Consider the following 20,444-nt stretch of genomic DNA (forward strand, 5'->3'; position numbering starts at 1 on the left):
GTGGACTAACTGCAATTGCAGTGGGCCACAGTTTGGAGCAGTACAGCAAGAAAATCAAAAAGCCACCAGTTCATCAAAGGGATATTGTCCCTAGAACTAAGAACTCTGCATGCACTTCTTAGAAATGTTCGGGACTAAGGAGATTTTTCCAATTCCACATAGAAAGATTTCCTTTGTAGCCCTTAAGGAAAAAAAAAAAGCCACGACAAACCCCAGTTCGTGTCAGAGAACAAGTGTGTGTGTTGTGCCCTGGAGCCATTTCCCAGGCAACAGTCACAGCACTTACCTGGGATACACATAAGTCAGATATAAACTCCTGTTAGGATTTGAATCCTGAATGTCTTCACTGCAGACAGACTATTTAGTATTTTGTATTGTAATGTTGTGCATTTCTAGTCTGAAATCTAGTCTCAGAGAAGTCTTTACAGATTTCTCCCAAAACAATTAAGTGAGGAAATAAACCAGAATGTAACCTGAACGTGAAAGCACACAATTGCTTGTGGAAGATCCAGGTTCTCACTCAGCCATGCTGAATGCAAATAATTCTGTTTGGATGCTTAGAAATGAGCTATTTCACATTCCTGGGGTAAAAATGTATTCTCATTCTAACCAGCAAAACCATGGCAGGTCTAAGAGAGCCACCTAAGACAGGTGGGTGTTTTATCTGTTAAATCATATATTGCTCTGGGTTTTTTTAATGTTTCTTTTACAGACAACTGGCTTGCAGCAAATTCTATTTTCTGAGTGGTAGTGTGCTTAGCTTTGGCAGGTATCATGCAACTTTTACTTACATACCTACATTTTACATTAAAATCCACTTCAAGGGTACATTTTTTAACAGTTTGTAATACAGAATCCTTACAGGGACATACAAATGAGTTCTTGCACATGCAAATAACCAAATGTTACTGTCTTTTTAGCTGTTTAGCTATTTGTCCAACTCACTGCACCAGGACCATGCTACTTGAGGTGCAAAACTTGTATTTGCATCTCAAAGTTTAAATACCACATCCCCAAACTTGCCAAAAATAGGCAAAACACATACTTACAAGTCAAAGACTAAGTAATGGAATCCTTCTTCTGATATGCTGTCATGGAGCCGCACTGTGGAAAAGGAGGGGAGAAAAGATAAACACCAGTCACCTTTTTCATGTCTTTGATGCCTGTGGTTGATTTTGAGAGGGAAAAGAGGATTATAATTCTGCTACAGCCCCATATCATGTTTACGTACACCTGTGTGCCCAGATCTAAAGTTTTCCCTGAAAATGGCCTAGTCAGCTGCAGGCTTCATTTTGAATTTTAAGAATTCACATCACATCGTGGTACAACTGTGAATTAAGTCCTGCAGTTTTTCTTAATTACTTTAAATGAAATTGCAATTTCCAAAGCTGATACAGGAAGCTTTGTCAGTAGTTTGATTCAAATAAGTGTCACTTATAGAACCAAATAAAAAAATCAGGTTAATCTAAAACTGATCTGTGTTCAAAACTGATCTGATGAACAAAGTGTAAAAGAAAAGGATTTCCAGATCTCCCCAGATGGTAACTCCATGTACTAATCTTTTTTTTATACAATACATGACATTTTTTAAAAAATATGATCAAATAAACATGACTTTTTAACTTAATAATATTTAGCCCAGGGAAACATCTTGTGTTTACACAATACTGAAGAGAAAACCAGCTCTTGCCTGACTCAGTGCCCAGAGCTCGTGATGATTCAGAGGAGCCAAGTAGGTCTAAATCAGAATTTGTGGTTTTGGCTGGTTCTGTAGTCTAGATTAGTCGATGTTTTTGTGAAGTGCAAGCCACCATTCTTCCCCCCCCAAAAAAACCTCACTGCTCACTAACAGCATTCTAGTCACACAGGCAGAATGGAACATGATATTTGATTTCCCATATCAGGTATGGATAGAGAGAACTACCAAATACTTCTGGTGACGCAGAGTATTTGCTCCCCACTGTTTTCAAAGACCTCCAAAGTGGGCAAAACAACCCAGATTTTTGAAAGGGCTTTACCAAATTGAATCAAAGTGCTACATGCTAAAATTCAGAAATGAAACTTTGGTTTTAAACCCAGAGAGTCTTAGCTTGAGCTTGAATAACAAAACTAGAGCCAAGAGGACGAGTTTTGTCTTGGATAGGGCCACCTGTTACTAAGCAGCCCAGGATGGCACCGTGTGAAGGGGTTTTCTGAAGCAGAAGGTGTTTCTGCTTTGTCACATCCTTTTCTAGAAGAGGGCTCTTGGTTCAGGGTCCCACAGAACCATGGCTCCATCCCTTCTGACTAAGAAAGGCCTGTGATTTGAGATGGATGATGTTTTTCCTCAGCTTGGTGAGGCTAATTCCGTACTAGCCAAACTCGAGTCTGACACGTCCATGGGGATATCTTCCTCAAGGATCATATTCTGTCTTTCCCTTTCCTCCCAAATGCCTGAATCACAGAACTGAGATGGAACAAATCCTTCTCTGAATCAACATCACATGCCCCTGATTGTTTTTGGAAAGGAAAACAGGCTGAGGCAGCCAGGGAAGAGCAAAACTGTCTTTTGGCAAGTGCTTCTGTTGGCTCCTTTGGTCAGTTCAGACACAGGGTTATGCCAGTAAATCTGCAAGGTGAAAATCCCAAATAAGCAAGGGTGGAGGAGAAGAATCCCTGGTGCAGACAAGGCAGAGAATCCAGAGGAAAGGCTGCACAACAGCACAGGGGCAAATCCAGCACACGTAGCAGGCAGGATTCAGGCATGACAAAGCAAAAGGCAGCAATTACACAGATTATCCATCCAGGATAAGAGCTCCCATCAGGAACTCACACTGCCATTCCTATTTCCCCAGAGTCACAAAGCCGTCCTCAGTAGTAACAGTTCAATTTATCTTTTTTGAAAAGTTAGACAGTTAGACCTAATCATTATGAACTGGAGTTGTCCCCTCAGTGCTGTAGGGAACAAACACACGATGGGGCAGGAAGGACACTGGGGTCATTCTTTTCCCTCCTCCCTTCTGTAGCCCTGTGGTCACTCTCCTTCAGTGGGTTCCAGGGAAGGTGTTTAACACCCTCAGACAACTTTGTTGGTTGCTCTTCAGCAAATCACTTAAAATGCCTGACAGGAATCCAGGGGGCACACAGCTCTTTCTTTTGGAGAAGTACTGTAAGCTCGGGAAACATCAGGAATATCCCTGACTGATTTTCATCTGAAATACTTTCCAATCACCACTCTGCAAAAGTCATAATTTGTAATTTTGAATAATTTCATATAATAGTTTTAGGGAGAACTCCCATTAGCTTTTTTTACCGAGCTATTAGTGTGGGCAAGCTCCAACCTGACTGAAAAGTAAACTGATGTCCATTACTTGACTTTTTTGTGCTGAACTGTAGTATTTTGTGTCCATTCCACAGAAAACAGTTGATCTAATGGCCAAGCAACCTTATTATCTCCTTTCTGAATTTCTGCAGTTAAAAAAAAAAAAAAAAACACAACAAAATAATAGTATTCCACATACTTTCAAAGCAAATAAAATTCTTCCAGGTAAGGAGTCAAGTCAAACAGTTGACAAAGTCAGAGAGAAATTCTCCAGGATAAAGATATTTAACCATATCAAACTATTGCCTAAAATACTTATTTGTGTGAAATTGCTGCAATGATCATTTTGCTAAATTTGGGAACATGTTACAAAGACAAATTATTTAAGGATAATGGTTAAAACCAGCTAATGGTAAAGGCCCTCATTTTCCCTTTGGCACTACAGATTAAGATCTGTGGACCCCTAGAAGCACTAATGCTCTCACTATGAAATCTGATGTCTTAGGAAGTTACAGGGGTCATTCATCAGCAGTAGAGATTTAAAATGGGTTTCAAAGTCCCAAAAGCTTATGTCACATTTGCTAAAATATGTAAATTATTTCTTTAAGTTCCTGCCTTCCTGCAAAAAGAGTGAAAAAGGGACAGATGTGCTAACCCTCCATGTTCACTTCCAAAAGTGTATTACAGCATCTATGCAGATCTTACACAGACCACTCTTATCAGAAAAAAAAAACCCAACCTTTCCAAAATGAACTTAATTAGTTAATGGAAGGAACTTAACGGAATGACTTCATTTAACTTTGGGGTTTCTGTGAATTGGTACCTGCCTGCCAGTAGGTATGGGATAAACACTAAACATGAAGTAATATTTTGCACATCTAAGAAAATAACCCTCCCCATGCTCTGTTAAACAAAAATCAGTGGCATCCTGCAAGATTTACTGCCATTAAATGACTTTATGCAAGTCACCAGGGCTGTATATGCCATTAACAGGTGGCCTGTATTGAGCAACAGTGAATCAAAACTACAGAGCTTCCAAATTCATTCACAAGATACACAACTTTTTTATTACAGTGCAAATTCATGGTTATTTAGGGCCAACAACTTGAGAAAAAAATCCTAGTCATTTGCATCTGAATTGGTATAATAAAAAATGATGGGAAAAATAATTAGGCAATTTAATATTTGGAAAGACTGCCTTTGTCCCCGAGGCACTGCAACAGCAAGTGTTGACTACCATGAACAAAATGCCATATATTGCAAAAATATTCATTTGTGACCAAAACCTCCCCCGTGAAGGCCCTCACACAATAAATGTCTGTATTCTGATTAAATGCCAGGAATATTTACATTCTCTGCCTTCATTAAAGTCCCTCAAGTCTGCTGCATGTGGAGAAGTTAGTTTGCCAAACTGTTCACGTTGGTAAAAGACTCTTGCTACACAGAAAATAAAAAAATCATTTGTCAAAGTAGATAAAAGATCCAATTTTGCAGGGAGGCTGAGTCCAGGTACATGTCAACGCAGATGACCCCAAATTCCCAACTCTTTTGTCATGATGAGACTCTTGTTTCATTCCTGCGGGGTGAGGACTGACTGATAGACTTTAAAAATAGAACACCCCAAATAAAACTAAAAAAAAAAGAATACAAACCCAACATGTATCCCAAAACATATAATTCTGTGTCAGGAGACTCCAGGGAGAGCAGCTGTAGTAACTGACACTTATTTCTTTAACCAGCAGGTTTTTGTGGCTTTTCAGTCCCTGTAAAACAGGTGTGTGTGCATTTATGTGTGCACACATGCCCAGAGTGGGACTGTGGAATCGTATCCCAGATCCCTGAAGTTAAAAGGAACAGCTGGAGATACAGCTCTTTAATTATTCATGGGTGAAACCAGCAAAATTGCATGGAGTTGTTGAAAAGAAGAGCAGGGGACTAAAATGTACACCTGTACCTTCATGTCTTCGTTTAATACATAACCATGGCATTTACTGGAAATCCTGTGTTTTCAGGTTGAGCCAACTCCTCTTTGCAGCCAAACCCCTGATTTTGTAAGTTTAACAAGGTTTTTTACAATGCAACAAAAAGCCTTTACAAATGTCATCAGATTAAGCCTTATGAGGATAACTGCATGGATTAAAAGGAAGGCTGACACAAATTTTTGCTAAGAGCAAACTGATGTCTCAGCTGCCAGTGTTGATGCTTTAAGCACTAACAATTTTTAACCATTTTAACATTCATCAGAACATGGAAGAAGAGGAATAAAGACACAAGAATTGTAAAGACATAAGAATTTCATGGAGTGTTAACTAATAAAAGGACAAGCTGTAAGACAGAGATGTTACATCAATTAAAATTAACTGGCTCAGAAAGCTGCACACTGTACTTGAATGGAGGGAATTAGACTCTGTCGTGCTGGCCAACCCTGGGAACAGATTTATATAAATCATATTAGGACCTACATGCCTACAAAATTGGATACTGGGAGGACACAGCCTCCCTTCTTGGCTTTCCTCTGTTAAAACACACAAAACACAGACACACAATTTCTATAATGACCACTCAGAGAACTAGGTGTGGTTATTTTTTAAGTGCTCCCCTTCCATGAGGACCAAGCCCCAAGGTATTTAAAGGCATCAGCTTATGAAAACAAAGCTGCTCTACTTTAAATATTTTAAACAAAAAGGAAAGCAGAAAATTGCAATCCTGTGGCACAACCCAAGAGGTACCACAGGAAAGGAACCTCTCCCCCAGGAGCAGCCTTAGACAATGTTGGCAAAGTAATCAGCACCATATTTAAGGCACTTTTGTTGAGTAACAATCACTTTCAGCAAACTTAAACTAAACTTTTCAGTCTAGTTAAATTTCTTAAAGCTTTTAATTCTTGGCCTTTTATTTTTTTTTCAATTTTAAAAGCTTTTTCATTAGTTTATTAAAGACCATCAAAACCAAAAGGGAATGACTGTGTGTTCAAGATAACTTAGTAAAATTCTTCATTTAAAAGTTGATCAGAACTGTGATAACCTAAAGAAATAAGAAAAGATACAAAGATGGTCTTTACTGATGTTTATGTTGGATACTCAAATTTTTTTAATAACTGAGTGATACTCCAAGTTTTGTATGCTTTGAATTCAGTGACCACTCCTACTTAACTATCCTAACAAAGCGTATTTGTAATTACCCTGAAATATTGATTTGACCAAGGGGTAATACTGAAAATGTAGTATTTATATGTACAGTCATTGTTTTTTGGTCTCTCAATGCTTTATGAGAACCAGGACCTTCAAGTTTTAAAACAGGTCATTCTGGCAGCTGGAGACAACTAAAGCATCAATCCCTTTTCCCTAAAATTATTATTCAGGTCATTATATTCCATCGACTTTGCAACACCATGGAAATGCAGCAGGGCTGAAGAACCAACTCTATAGTCTGTTAGATGGTGTATTTATCCTAATTCAGTTAGTGAACCTACAATAAACATTATGCACTTCTCCCTGTCTCTGATGCCTGACTGAAAACCTGACATTCCTGCCCATTTCTTCCCCTCAAGATGCAGAGAATTTTAAACTTCACTAACAACAGTAAAAAATAATTTTCAGGCTGTAAGAACAAAAAGGAGAAATCCAAACCCACACCCAACACCGATTTAAAATGCAAATACTCATTTTGTTAAAGGAACTGCTTTCAAATACAGGCATTTTCTGTTGTAAAGAAAATATACTTCAGCTGAACTCCAACTGAAAATTTTTCTAGGACCCATTTAGAAGAGTCCCCCAATCACTTTGGTGGAGCATCATCAATAAATTACAGTAAAAAAGATGTTTGTAAACGACCAACCTTAATGAGGAACTTAATAAATGACCATGTAATGTCACAGAGCAAGCAGGTCTTTTTTGCTGTTTAATGGACTGCAATCCTTAATTATTAAGGATTTCATTTCCCCCAGCTGTGATACAAATGGCCACAGAAAGAATTCCATTTGGCTGTTCCAAGGCACTTAACCACTCTGAGAACCCGAGCAGCACAAAAATCTGAAACAAATCCACTCACACTGATAAACACACGTAAACATTTGCAGAAGTCCTTTCCATATGGACTCCATCTGTTGGGCAGGACATCCACACAACTCCAGTTTGACCCACTGTCTTCATTTCCGGCTAGAACAAAGAACCAAACCTGTACTTCCATGAGGCTGAACTTTCCACTTCCAGCAATAATTTCCATACAAGAACGTGGGTTTGGAGAGAAAACCAAAACAATAAATTTCACTGCTAAAACAGTCCTGTGTTGGGGGGATGGAAAACACAAGTAATTGTGTTTTGTCTCATTCAGCTCCCAAGTGTCATCATTGGAATTGCCTCAATCGATTCCCAGAGCCATCCCACTGCCTAACAGAGGATAAAAACCCTCTCTTGTAAGCTCTGCCCTTAAATATATGTGAGACACTGCATAAAACAGGCTGTATGTAGTCTTTCAATATGTACATCTACATGCCAAAATTATCATTGCTGTCACGCTGATCTCCTGAAAATACAGGAGTTCAGAAAAAGCTGCTACTGGGCTTTGGTTTTTCACAAAAATTACACTTAAGACCTTGTAAACAATAAGTAACCATAAAGCTATAAAGTTCATTTTACCTCAAACTGGAATAAATAACCTATAAAATGGAAACTTTAATTTAGTTTCAAATGAAGTTGTTCCAGGGAATTCTTGCCATCCCTTCCTGTGGGAAGATGACAATAGAATACACAAAGGAACTTTATTTGCCCTTATTTTTTACTGCAGGCTGTAGAGTGAGCATTACAAATATTACTTGTGAAGACCTTTGTCTACAAGAGAAAAATGCTCCAGTTTATGTTATTATGCTGCCATAAAACCAAAGTTTATGCTCTCTTAATTCAGCTTAAAACAAAGCATCAGCTAATTTAAACCAATTACCCAGTTTACAGAGCAGTAGGTGGCCACAAAGAAATAGCTGCATCAGTTTAAAAATAAATCAGCTTTTGATTAAGCTGGGCAGCTTTTATAGGCAGCCAGACCTAAGATTCCACTTCCTACGTGGGAAGTTTAACATTAATTACCACTGTGCTGGAAGTGCTCCATCAAATGTAACTCCTACTGCCAGTCCCTCATTTAATCATTATCTTTGTGTGATCTTCAAATGCCCCAGATTGGCAGTGAAGATCATGCCTTGCATCCTCTTTTCTGTAAGATGGAGAAGTTGAAAACCCATAAAAATGCAATATAAAAGTAGACACACCTCTCAGGGAAGTGGTTAAAAACATGAGACAAGCAGGTTTGAGCACATTTTCTGAAGACCTTTATGCAGTACAACCACCCCATTCACTGAATCACAGTAGGCACCACTTTTTATACCAAGTCAACATAATCTCTAAATCATTTCTTAATTATGCAGTAATGCCCAGAAGTCCTCAGAGATCAGAAAAAGCTTTATTCTGAAGTGATGGCAGCATTTGCAGGGCCTCGACCTGCTCCAGCCAAAGAAGTTACTTCTAGGACAATAAAGTCAACTTCAAAGAAAATTCTATATTTTGTGGAATTAGCCTATTACTTTCTTATGTTATACAGCCCCCCTGGAAATTTAGCTTCTCCCTTCCTTTATCTGATGGGTTTTTTATATCTGTGCAGGAAAATAGGGCTTAAAGCCACTTTCCCAGGATCGGGTCCCCAAACTTTGCGCTACCAGCTTTGAGGAAAAAGACCTAAAATGGATGGGACAGACCTAAAGCATAATTATAGTGCCATTTCTATCCTTGGTGCTCTCTTTCACAAACATTAATCCTGACTGTGAGCAACGGGATCATCCCAGAGATCAACCCCATTCATAGGAGCTTTCAGTAACTTCACAGAGCCCGAGCAATTCCGAGCGCTGTGCCCAGACAGAGTGTTTCCACAATAACCCCACTGCATCTCTATCCACTGGGCTGGGCTCAACACCATCTGGATTATTTTCGGAGTGAACGTGCCTTCCCCCTCCACCAATTAACTGCCACAGGAAGTCACGCTCCCACAGCTGAAGGCAACTATAAATTACTGTCATTTTCCTAACGTGCAAGTTTACGAGTCAACGAGGATCCCAAATGATTCAAAGTGTTTGTTTTACAAAAAGCAGGGAATGCATATTAACTTAATAGATGACAAACTTGAGGCTTGTGATGAGAAGCTGCCATTGTCTTTTAATCACAGCCTCACAATAAATGGAAATTAGAGAGTTTGTCCTGTCCCGTGGGACCATTTGTAAGACTGTAATTAACTCAGTGACAACCCACATAAACTTGGGTGGAAAAGCTGCAGGAGGGAGCTGAAGCCAGTCTGTATTCTCAAAACCAGACTACTAGTGCTGGTGAAATCTCTTTCTAAATATTCCTCTCATTTAGCACATCCAGGAACTCCCAAAATATATCTCCTGCAGCAGATAACTGCAAGCCACTCAGCAGCAATTATGGTTTTAGACCATCAGCCGAGTCCTTCCCGACAAGGCTGAACAGTCAAATTCCACACAATCCCAGCAATAACACCACCACCATCAGATCAAATATAAATTGAACAGCTCTCAAGGTCACCTGACAAATAGATGCATGACAAATACATGAATTAAACGGCACTATTTGGATGGTACAGTTGCTGATACATGAGTGCTACTCACTGCTGTGCAGCACAAGGGCAGAAGCCGTGGATTTGATTACAATACAATTTACCAGAACATCCTCAAGACACGAGTATCAGGAGCAGAGTGTCATGCTTGGCCCAGTGTGGCTGGAATGAGAAGCTGGATGTATTTAAAGGAGACAGACATGCAGAGGACAAACTAAAATTAGAAGCACATTCCCATGGGCAGTCCATGAGAATACTAACACTCCGGTGAAGCCACTAAAAAAAGAACTTCCAAATTTAGAAGGTGACTGGGAGGAGAGAGGTATCATTAAACCCCTCTCAACTGAGAAAAAAAAAAAAGCCTGGATCAGCAGTTTTGTAGGAGTAGGAAAGTCTTCAGTGCCTAGATCTGAAAAAACCCAGCCTGAACTGAGCAATTAGGAGCTATTTATCCACTGCCAGGGATGGAGGTTGGTGGTATTTGCAGGGTCAGAGCATTCACTGTGTGCCAGGGTGCAGCATGTGGAAAGCCAAGCAGGCCAGCTTGCATCCTTTGGAATGCCATGGCTTCGACAGATACTTCCAGCAGCAGAGCATCAAAACCAGGATGAAAAGGGACTTTGTGACCTTTTTAAAGGCAAAGGTTTCAAGGAGCAAGGAAAATCCTAAAGGACTCCTGAAACACTTGCTAGAAGGATGCAGAAGATGCACAGGAAATGCAAAAGGTAAGAGGGAAAGGGATTTCTCCATGTGACATGACAAGCACAAGGCCAGCATATAAAATGCACTTCCAAATGCACACCTTGCAACCAAACAAAAGCTGCATTCCTAAGAGTTTTATGTCACAATACTTAAACATGAAAGCAGATGTAATTTTAGGAAAAGAACAGAAACATCCTAACAGGGATGCAACTATATTCAGGAATATCCACTTTTCCTTACAGGACCTTGTTGGCTGATCAAAAGGAAAGACTTTGGAGAATGAAACTGTTCTCCAGGGTGCAAATGGCAAGATAAGAGGCCACAGACACATGCTGGAGTATGCAAAAACCCAGTTAGGCATAAAGACACTTTTATTTCTATATTTATTTATTTTTGTGGTCAAAAACTGCAGTAGCACCTAAAGGGGCTGTGCAATCTCCTTTCCTGGACAGCCTCCAAACTCAGCAGGATGAGCCCTCAGTAATCTAATTTTACTGGGCATGGCTTGAGTAGGGGGTTGGGACTGGATAACTTACAGAGATCCCTTCCAACCCACATGATTCCATGATTTTTCACAGGGGACAGGACATGTAAGTAAAGCAAGATGTCTGGGCAGATGGGAGTAGCCCCACAAATTCCCTCTCCTAATGAACTTCCTGGCTTTCTACCCCTTTGGAAAAGGAGCTAAGACATTCCACAGTGAGCTTCTGGAGCTCCACTCCTACTTTATGATCACCTAAGTCAAAACATGATCCATGGTCCAAAGTCAGGAGCCCTTCCTTTTGCCTCTTGCTGCTCCCAGCTCACATCCCCAGCATTGCCCCATTCCCTCACTCAAGCGCTTCCTCCTCCTCTCCACTTGTGCCACCCTTCCTCCTTTCCCTCTCCCTTGTCCCATTGCTGAATTTATCTTTTTCTGCATGACACAGAGAAATGAGGAGGGGTAAGAGTGGGATCAGCTCCGAGGTGCCACAGACAGGCACACACTTCCTCCTTGGAGGGACCTTTTCCAGAAGCAGGCATGTACCAGCTGACAGCTCACCCTCCCTGGCTTGGGATGCCAAACACTCCAAACGGGCAGATTTAGGCTGCATGAGAAACAAATGCTGCCTGAATGGTAACTCCCTACTTTTTCTTGGAAAAGGAAACAGGTTGAGACAGAAGTGTCCCACAGAACTGAGCCCAGAGCCAGGAATGCCGAGGCTGGAGTTGGGTTATCATGGAAAGCACCCCACAGCAGTTTGACCACCCGTGCAGGAGCTGCGCTAACGCCGTCCAAACAGGGACACCCATCCAGGCTACTGAATATTCTGCAACCCTTTTTCTGTTCAGGTTTGGGTTTTTTTCACCCCCAACTCAAGTAAAGGTTCACAGTATTTGGGAATCAATCCAAGAACTAGAGCAGAATCCACCTACTAGACCATCAGCAGCACTGTCTGCAAAAGCAAAGGGAGCAGAACTTACAATATCCCCTAAAAATGCTCTAAATTGTCTGTGCTGGCTTGACTGAAAGAAAAAGCTTAGTTTAGCTGAAGTAGTAGAGATCTCTGTTTTTGGAGGAAAGGGTCCAGAGGAAAATTACATATTTGTGGTTTAGCTGGGAGTCATGATGTCTATCCCTATGCATAACACGTGGTTGCAGATTCATAATAAACAAAGCTTTCAAACAACAAAAAAAAAGTAAGTTCTCAAAGATCCAGCCTGTGTGTGCAAAGAGAGAGCAATTCATTTCAATCCAGCTTATTTACTTGAAGTCAGCAATGCAATTATGAAACTCTTCCTTCCAGAAAGCACATACAGAAAGCAAAACAAAAAAAAAAAAGAGATGAAAATACAGATGGGAAGTGCAGCAGCCACCCGAGTGCTCCCCCCCTGCAGCAGGTTCCTCAAGAGAGGTGTTTAAATCCCACTTCCCTGTTTCTGTGGATTACTCTATTTTACATTTAAAATGAGTGGCTGCAAAAGCAGAACAGACTTTACGGAAAGAGAAGATGTTTAAAAGAACCCGGACACAGTGTGAAAAGAATTTTCATGCATTTAAGGAAACGCACAAAACCAGCTCTAAGCCAGCATGGAAAATGCTTCAAGGTCTGGTTCACACTTGATTTATACTTTATCATCCCCTATTTTGGTGCAAATTAGGCATATACTTTGTGAGGAAAGAAAATGACAGAATTTGTGGCAAATCACAGCAGACCCTCATTTCCTCAGTCTGTTCTGGGTGCTGCCACAGTTATCAGGGATATTACAACCAGCAGTGCTTCCCTCGAGCTCGAATAACCTCGTGCTCCATTAAAAGGAAAGCGAATTAACGCAGCATGGCAAAGAGCAGTGGCATTGTCTACGCTCAAAGACATTTTTATGCTCCACAGTAACCCAGAAGAGCAAAACCTAAAGTGGCAATGCCACTTTTACCAGAGTAAAAGGATTATGCTGCAAGGGAAACAGAGACAAAAGCTGTGACACCCAATGAAGCTGCCTCCACCCTTCTTTGCTGGTGCACTCAGGCCACATTATCTGCTTCACATGTTACATGTTGAAAATTACTGACACATTGATTAGCACTGAATAACTTACAGTCTTTGAACTACTGGTTTTGGTTTTTTTTGATATTCCGCTCACTTTTAGGGCCGCCAGCAGCTCCACAGAAAGCCCTTCCCCTCAAATTCTTACAACATCAGGAGTTTAAAACTTTCAGCCTTTTCCTCTTAATCATCAACCATGTATTCAAAACTTCACCAGCTAAAAGGAGTGAAATGCACAGCAATAACAAAAACTGCTGAGAATAAGAGACCTTGCAGAAGAACCAGCTGCAACAAACCCCACGATGTTTGTTCCTTGTGTGTTCTTGCCTGCTTCAGTCCCGTTCCAGTACATTTAATTTCACAAATAGCAACTGCAAAACCACCTTCTGTTTTCAGTTGTTGCACTTCACTAGTCAGCTACTTTCTGCAGCCACAGCTGAGCTTAAACACTGAAGCTGTTATTTTATAATACTCATTAAATTTGCTTTTACATTAAGTATGAAATCACGTTATATCACTGGTTTATTTTGTATCTTGATGGTTTATTTTAATTCACTCAAGAACTAACGGTTCACCTTCATCATCATGGAAATTGCAAATTTAATTAATTCAACAGAATGGATGAGATTTAAAATTGTTGAAATGATCAGCTCATCTAAGCAATAAAAATAATTAAAGGAAGTGAGAGCCTCTAATGCATCAGTCCCACGTAAACAAAAGCTTCATATTTATACGAAGAGCTATATTTCTTTATTTATTTGCATAGCTATAGTTAATATATCCCTGAGGGCCATGTTTTATCGAGCATAAATTTATGTAGTTGGGGATTTGTATCATTTTCACTGCATCAGGAAAGAACTATATATTTTTGATGTAAAGAGTGAAACCTGAAAGTAAGCCCAGAATAAACACCGTGCTAAAGAACGACATCCACCAAACCTGAACAGGCCTGATTTTCACTCTCTTTGGTTTATAGAGAAACTTAACTAATGCCAGCTGAGCTACTCACAACTGTGCCACAGTAAGTCAAACGAAATTCAGAAAGGATTTACCACATCCCCATTTTTGTATATTAATAGTGTTTCTCTTCAGATTCCTGGGACTTTATGAAGTCCCATGCACGTACTCGGGTCCAAAAAGGACAAGGCAATATGCAGTTTCTCATTTTCCCCCCCATGAGGAATGGAACAGCCTCTGTGCTCGTGGGCTGTGCTGCTGTGGGGAGGTGAAACCCAGGCTGGGCAGGCAGACCTGCAGGAACAGGCTGAGGACTATTAGGGCTGACATGGCACCGTCTCCGCTTGGCAGCCCTACTTACCTCTAAGTACCCTGACTTACAGAGCCATCCAGGGACAACCTGTCCTGCTGCCAAAAGGACTTCATTTATCACCTGAAGGGCTGCCACATGTCAGTAAAATCTGCTCTTGCCTTTCGGGCAGGGATGAAGGTTCATCAGAGTCAGACCTGAGCCTGAAGTAGTTGACTAATAGATCCTGCCTGACACACCCCCGAGGAGGGGGCAATGGGCAGATCATGGGCAAATTCAGCTTGGGAAAGACACCCCTGTTACACCACGTTTGAATCAATAGTTTTCCAGACTAGGTCAGAGCTTGCATCATCAGGCTAATGCAGATTTTATCATCATTTGGGATATCATACATCAAACTTAGCAAAGCAGGCTGTAAATCAACATCAAAAGCAATAATAAGATGGTGCAACAATGCTACACCACCAAAAATACGTGGATTGCAAGACTAGAAATCAGACTGTTAAAAGATTAACAAGACTGCTAAAAGAGGAACAAGAAATCAAAGTTTACCAAAAGCAGATAAAGAACAGAAAACAGGAAAATGACACTGGAACTCTTGGTGAAGAGATGCGATGTTATCTTGGTGAAGATTACTTTCCTTAGCAATTTGCTTTCCAAATTTCTAAATTAAAAAATTGGAAGCATTAGTACACATAACTGCTGGAAAAGGAATAGTTACACAAGATGACAAATCCTTTCTGGGTATCTGTTCAGCAAAGGAAGGGAGCTTTTAATGTAACCTGATGTGCAGTCTTAGAAAGGAAAAGCACTGTGTTCTCCAAACAGCAAGGCTTTCATTTTAAAATCTGTTGCAAAAAAGCAACCCTGGACACAGGGATGTTACAGCCACGTCCTCATGGCAAGAACCTGAGAAACACAGCAGTGCTGGGAATCAGACTCCTGGACAAAGCACTGCAGCCCAGGAGCTCTGTTACCACAGGAACACGAGCTGTGTTCGCCCAGAAATTTCCTACCACAGTGGAACAGAAGCCAGATTACTCAAGAAATGCTGGAAGAGGAGAAAATACCGGTATTGCCGAAGACTGACTGGAAAGGAAGGACTCTGAGCCCCCACAAAGTTTCTTCCCGAAGCCTGGAAGTTCACCTAATGGATTTTGCCTCACTTTAATTCCCACATAAAATTCAGCAGGACTCGCTTTCTACCACAATGATACAAAGAAGTGAGGCGAGAAGAGGCAGAAATCAGAACATAAGCAATGAGTATTGGTAAGGAATAATTGCAGGTAGATAGGAATAACTGCAGAGGAAATTCTGTGGGTTTTAAACAAACTTGCATATATACATTACTGAAGTGGGAAATGGAGGTTTGAAAAAGGAGAACAGGAAATACTATGTCTAATCCACTTCCCTTATTTTTTTCTAAACGCCATTCATTAGGCATTGTGACTACACAGCTGGATAGAGAAGAAATCTTGGATTTGTGAAAAGAAAGAATAAAATAAAGAGATGCTGAAAAACTACCTGAATTAGTTATGTGCAAACCAGAGTCTGGACAGAGAAGTTCAGCTTTCAGAGATATGTTGGAGCTCTACTTGTACAAGAAGTGAAACCAACTACTTCAAGGTATCTTACTCTACTTCAGAATCACTCCTTCAGCAGAAAAGCCTAATAAGAATTCATCTCCCTCCATAGCTATTTAAATACCCTACTCGTGAACATTTGGCAGATATGTTGATCCCTGAAATAATAATCTGATGTCAGAAATACTTCCAAGAAGTCCACAGGAAATACGTTTGTTTCCTCACAGTCATTTTGTTTACAGTGATTACTTGGGGAGATTTAAATCAGGAACTGAAGTGAAAATATTACCATGGGTATCTCCTTATTTTCCAAATTTCAGGGGTTTACCCTTTTGAAAGAAAGAATTCTGATTTAGTCTTCTATTTTCTCCATAAGCTTTTCCAAATCATTTGCTCAAATTTGGCATTTATAAGAAATGAAAACACTCAAATCCAGTTTAAAGACTGCTCTGCCAATACCAGAGGAACTTCTGAAGTTTAGTACCTCTGACTGCAGAGTACTGTGGAAAGCCTTTTTTAAATGTCATCCTGAGAGTTCCAAACTGCATAATGGCACTCATTAAATAAAACCATCAGCCAGTAAGATACGAAATGGGTATAAAAATGGCATTGTTGGGAGGCTAAAAATAGGTGTGTCAATTGTTAAGAAGTTTAGTCCTGAAATCTTTCTTATCCTGATGAAATAACTAAAAAACTAAATATTTTTCTAGTTGGGTACTAATTGGAGGCCTAACTTGGAAATGCAAAACCAAGTGATCTGTAAAAGTTTTTGATAATTCTCTGTTTTCTCTGGAAAGATAATTGGAAAATATCTCCAATGCTTAGCAATTTTTTTTTTCAACTGTTTCTCTAAAGCAAAAAATCTTGCCCATATGAAAAGTACAATGTGTTTACTCACAGGCTAAAATCAAAAAAGTGACTCACCACAGCTGTGCTGCTTCACTCTGACTGCAGGCAAAGCATGAAAAAGGTGACTAACAAAGGGTTTACACTCTGGAGTATCTGGTACTGTCCAAGATTTGGAAGATAATTAACGGAGGAAACCATACAATGCTATTATCATATAGGTATTGTTTTAGAAATAAAGTTAACCTGGAACTGACACCTTCCCACGAAGTCACTTTTTGAAGGGAGACTTAATCAAGCTAACTAGGGAGAATAAAGAAGAATAAGGCTGAATGACAAGAGAAAGGATTAGTGAATTGTAATTTCAGAAGTCTGTGCCCTGCAATGAATGTGTAATTCAAAAGGACAAGGAATTAAAAAAAACTACACTGGAGGAACATGCAGAAAAACAGGGATTTCATCTTTGAGAAACTGTCCAATCAACTAAATTAGATCTCTGCTTTCCTCTAGAAGTCACATAAAAAAATTTATTCTTTATAATTTCTTTTATTTATTTTCTAAATTATACTTATTGTTGACAAGTTTCTTTCAGCTACACAGGCAGAGCTGGCAGAACAGCTGACAGCAGAAACTCAGTGATGACAGAATACAACGCCTGCTGCCAAACCCTGGCATATTAATTCCAGGCCATGAAAACTCGTCTGTTGGGCAGATCCAGAACATGGCATCTTTTTTGGAACAGGGGCAGAACACTGTGTCTAGGATGCTTTGGATTGTGCCCCTTGGTGCAGGTGGTGAGGCACAGAATTAGTGCTGACTTCGAGCCCTACCTGCCTGTCACCAAAGCTGCCAGTGCCTGTTGGCACTCCGAGTCACACCCTCACAAATATAAATATTCCATGTGGAACACACAGCATCTGGACCACATCCCACACTGGTCCAAGCTGCTCAACAAGCTGCAGACACGTGATCACATGGCACCAATTTAGACTTTTGTTTCAGCTCAGCTCCGTGCTCTTCAGCCCTTCCACTGCATCCGTTTATTATTGGTTTTTATTCATCTTCCCTGGCTTGTTCCAACTCAGAGATACACTCCAGTTACAGCAAAGTGAATGACTTTAGAGCCTGATAGCACCAGATGTGTGACCATGACTTCTCCCCACAAGGAATTGTACATACCCTGGCCTTCCCCCACCTTACAAAATTTTGGTGGGGGTAAAATGACAGAGATATCACTACTCTTCCTCCTTAAACAAATTTCTGTGTCAAAGCTCGAGGCTTAAGGGAGCTGTTTCAGAGACTTGACATTTTATTTTTGAACAGTGGCACATTTGTTTTCAATCCATGTTTATTACTAAAAGGAAGGAGATGATTTTATCCCAGGCACGAAACAATTATATTCGTCTAAAAATGTCCCTAATACTTCTAAATTAAAAATGAAAAGGAGGAGAACTAACCAGAAGGAAGACCAAGCAGACTGCCAGGTGCTTTTGGAGTGCCAAGCATACGTGTTTGATTAAAACATTCGGTGAGATTACTTGTTTTTCTGAGGACAACTTTCAAGAATGTGCATGGGGACAGAGGAACAAGATGGACAGGAAATTCCCACCCTTCTGCAGAAGTCTCAGGTACAGCAAATATTCCTGTGAGTGACACCCTTGGCAAACTAATTCAGTGTCTGAAAAACTGAAAAACCCAGCTGCAGTTCCTTAAAGATCAAGGTACTTACCTGTTTATACTGTTTCTAAAGGAAGGAGACAGGCAGACCCCACCCTCCCAAATAACTTTTTTTGCTCTACATGAGTAGAAAACACAACTGTGGAAATAAAAGGGGCAGAGCTTTCTGCATCCACCCATCATTCCTGCAGAAGAACAGAATCTCAAACACAGAATACAGGATAAAATAAGCATTTCAGTAAAAACAACTCTATCCACATTCTGCAACACAAACACTGTTTGCTGAAATTCTTCTGCAGGTCTCCAAAAGTCATGGGCAGTACTGGAAATAACTCCTCCTACACCCTGCACAAAAAAACCCCAAACACTTGGCATAGAGAGCAAAAGCTTAAGGATGGAACAGTGCACGTTGCTTTAGGTGATCTATCAGGATATTGCATCCCATGGCAGAACTCACAGGGAGCACCACATTATGAAGAAACAGTCGTGCCTGGAGTTATTTGCCCTTGACTTCTCTGAGCTGCTATTTGTGCTCATTATTTTGCATTTCCCCTCCATTTTCTAAACTGACATATACTGTATGAAGCAATGAAAAGTTCCTACCAATATTGGGATGCTTCAAGAGGCGACAGATTCTAGCTTCCCTTTCCAGTTTCTGGTGATCTGCAAAAAAGGAAAGCAAAACAATTGCTTTTAGTACGAAGATTAACAGAGTTCAGTGTATTTGCTTTAGAGAAGCAAAAAAGAAAATGCATCATGTCATATGGAATGAACAAGTTCAGAAAAAGTTGCTGTGGATGACAACTCTAAAGGGTTAATAATTTAGCAACACATGTTAAAAGAAAACTAAAAAGTAATACTGGATACTGGATACTGGATACTGCAAAGTATCCAGACAGTTAGATATGTAGGTTTTAGATATTTGAGTTTAAAAGATCTATAACAGCAGATTTAAAATAAAACAGAAAAAGCAAACATCATCTTTTTAAAACACTTAGCACTTTAAATCTGTAAAACAGAACTTTAAATCTGGAGGAAAAAACAAGAAGGAAAACTTTAATTTTTCTGTCATTTGTACTTCCCAATATTTGCAGTCAACTCTAACAATAAGAACAAATGGAATCAATTCTGCATATGTTAAAAGCTCAGATTATTTTTACACTCTATTAAGAACTGGGATAGTTCTTGAGCTAGTCACCACTTGCCAGCTGAACCATCATATTCTGTGAGGTCTCAGAACCTACACCGACTGCATGAGAAAATTTGTCAGCTTAACTCTCTCTCACCTTAATAAGAAAAAAAATAAATTTCAGACAGTAAAAATTAAAAAAAAAATTTAAAAATCTACACGATTAAGCTGAAAGTTCTTTTAGGAACCTAAACTCTTGCACTGAAGTTTTATGTGGAGAAATCGAGTTGCAGCAAGTTTGAAACACAAGCACAGACATATCCAGTTACAGCCCCTTAATGTCAATCAGCTCTGGCTGAAACCCAACCGTGGGTTGAGCTCTTGCCACGTTACACTCAGCACACAGGAGATGATCTGAAAGCAAACTGAGCTAGGCTGGGCTTAGGAGAAACATGAAAATGTGATCAGTGTCTCGAGAGAAAAAACCAATCCAGGGCCTATTGGTCATTTGGCATCAGAGCTGTATCTCCGGGGCACTACCAGCCCTGCTTTGAAAGGCAGTTCTGTACCACCTCTATACTCACAGGATCAGCCAGCAGAGCCAAAAACCTGGAAGGTGTCCCAGAGTCTTCTATGAAGTGCTAAAAACATCCTGTGTCGACTCTTCAGGAATAACACGGATACAACAGAGAACTTCATCTCCAACTTTGAGGATAAACATTTGAAATTACTTTGCTATTCGTTGCTACACCACAGCTTCTGAACTGATACTGGATAGGATTAACTTTTCACACCCATT

The 20,444-nt window shown here is 40.1% G+C and overlaps 1 protein-coding gene across 27 annotated transcripts in view; it reads right to left on the minus strand.

Annotated features, from left to right (window-relative positions):
• The window catches only part of CAMK2D (calcium/calmodulin dependent protein kinase II delta), a 117,173-nt gene that overhangs the window by 52,355 nt on the left and 44,374 nt on the right, over nucleotides 1-20,444 (minus strand). For all 27 annotated transcript variants that reach the window (XR_001876414.1, XR_001876411.1, XR_001876423.1 and 24 more), the window contains exons 3-4: nucleotides 19,120-19,179; nucleotides 1,050-1,104 (exon numbers count right to left, since the gene is read on the minus strand). Coding sequence is in view for 10 of the 27 variants with exons in the window: in XM_017825081.1 (XP_017680570.1) it covers nucleotides 1,050-1,104; nucleotides 19,120-19,179 (115 nt within the window). In the remaining 17 variants the exon portion in view is untranslated. The remainder of the gene's footprint in view (nucleotides 1-1,049; nucleotides 1,105-19,119; nucleotides 19,180-20,444) is intronic.

Source organism: Lepidothrix coronata, unplaced genomic scaffold (assembly GCF_001604755.1).
Source record: "Lepidothrix coronata isolate B3197 unplaced genomic scaffold, Lepidothrix_coronata-1.0 Scaffold116, whole genome shotgun sequence".
NCBI lineage: Eukaryota > Metazoa > Chordata > Aves > Passeriformes > Pipridae > Lepidothrix > Lepidothrix coronata.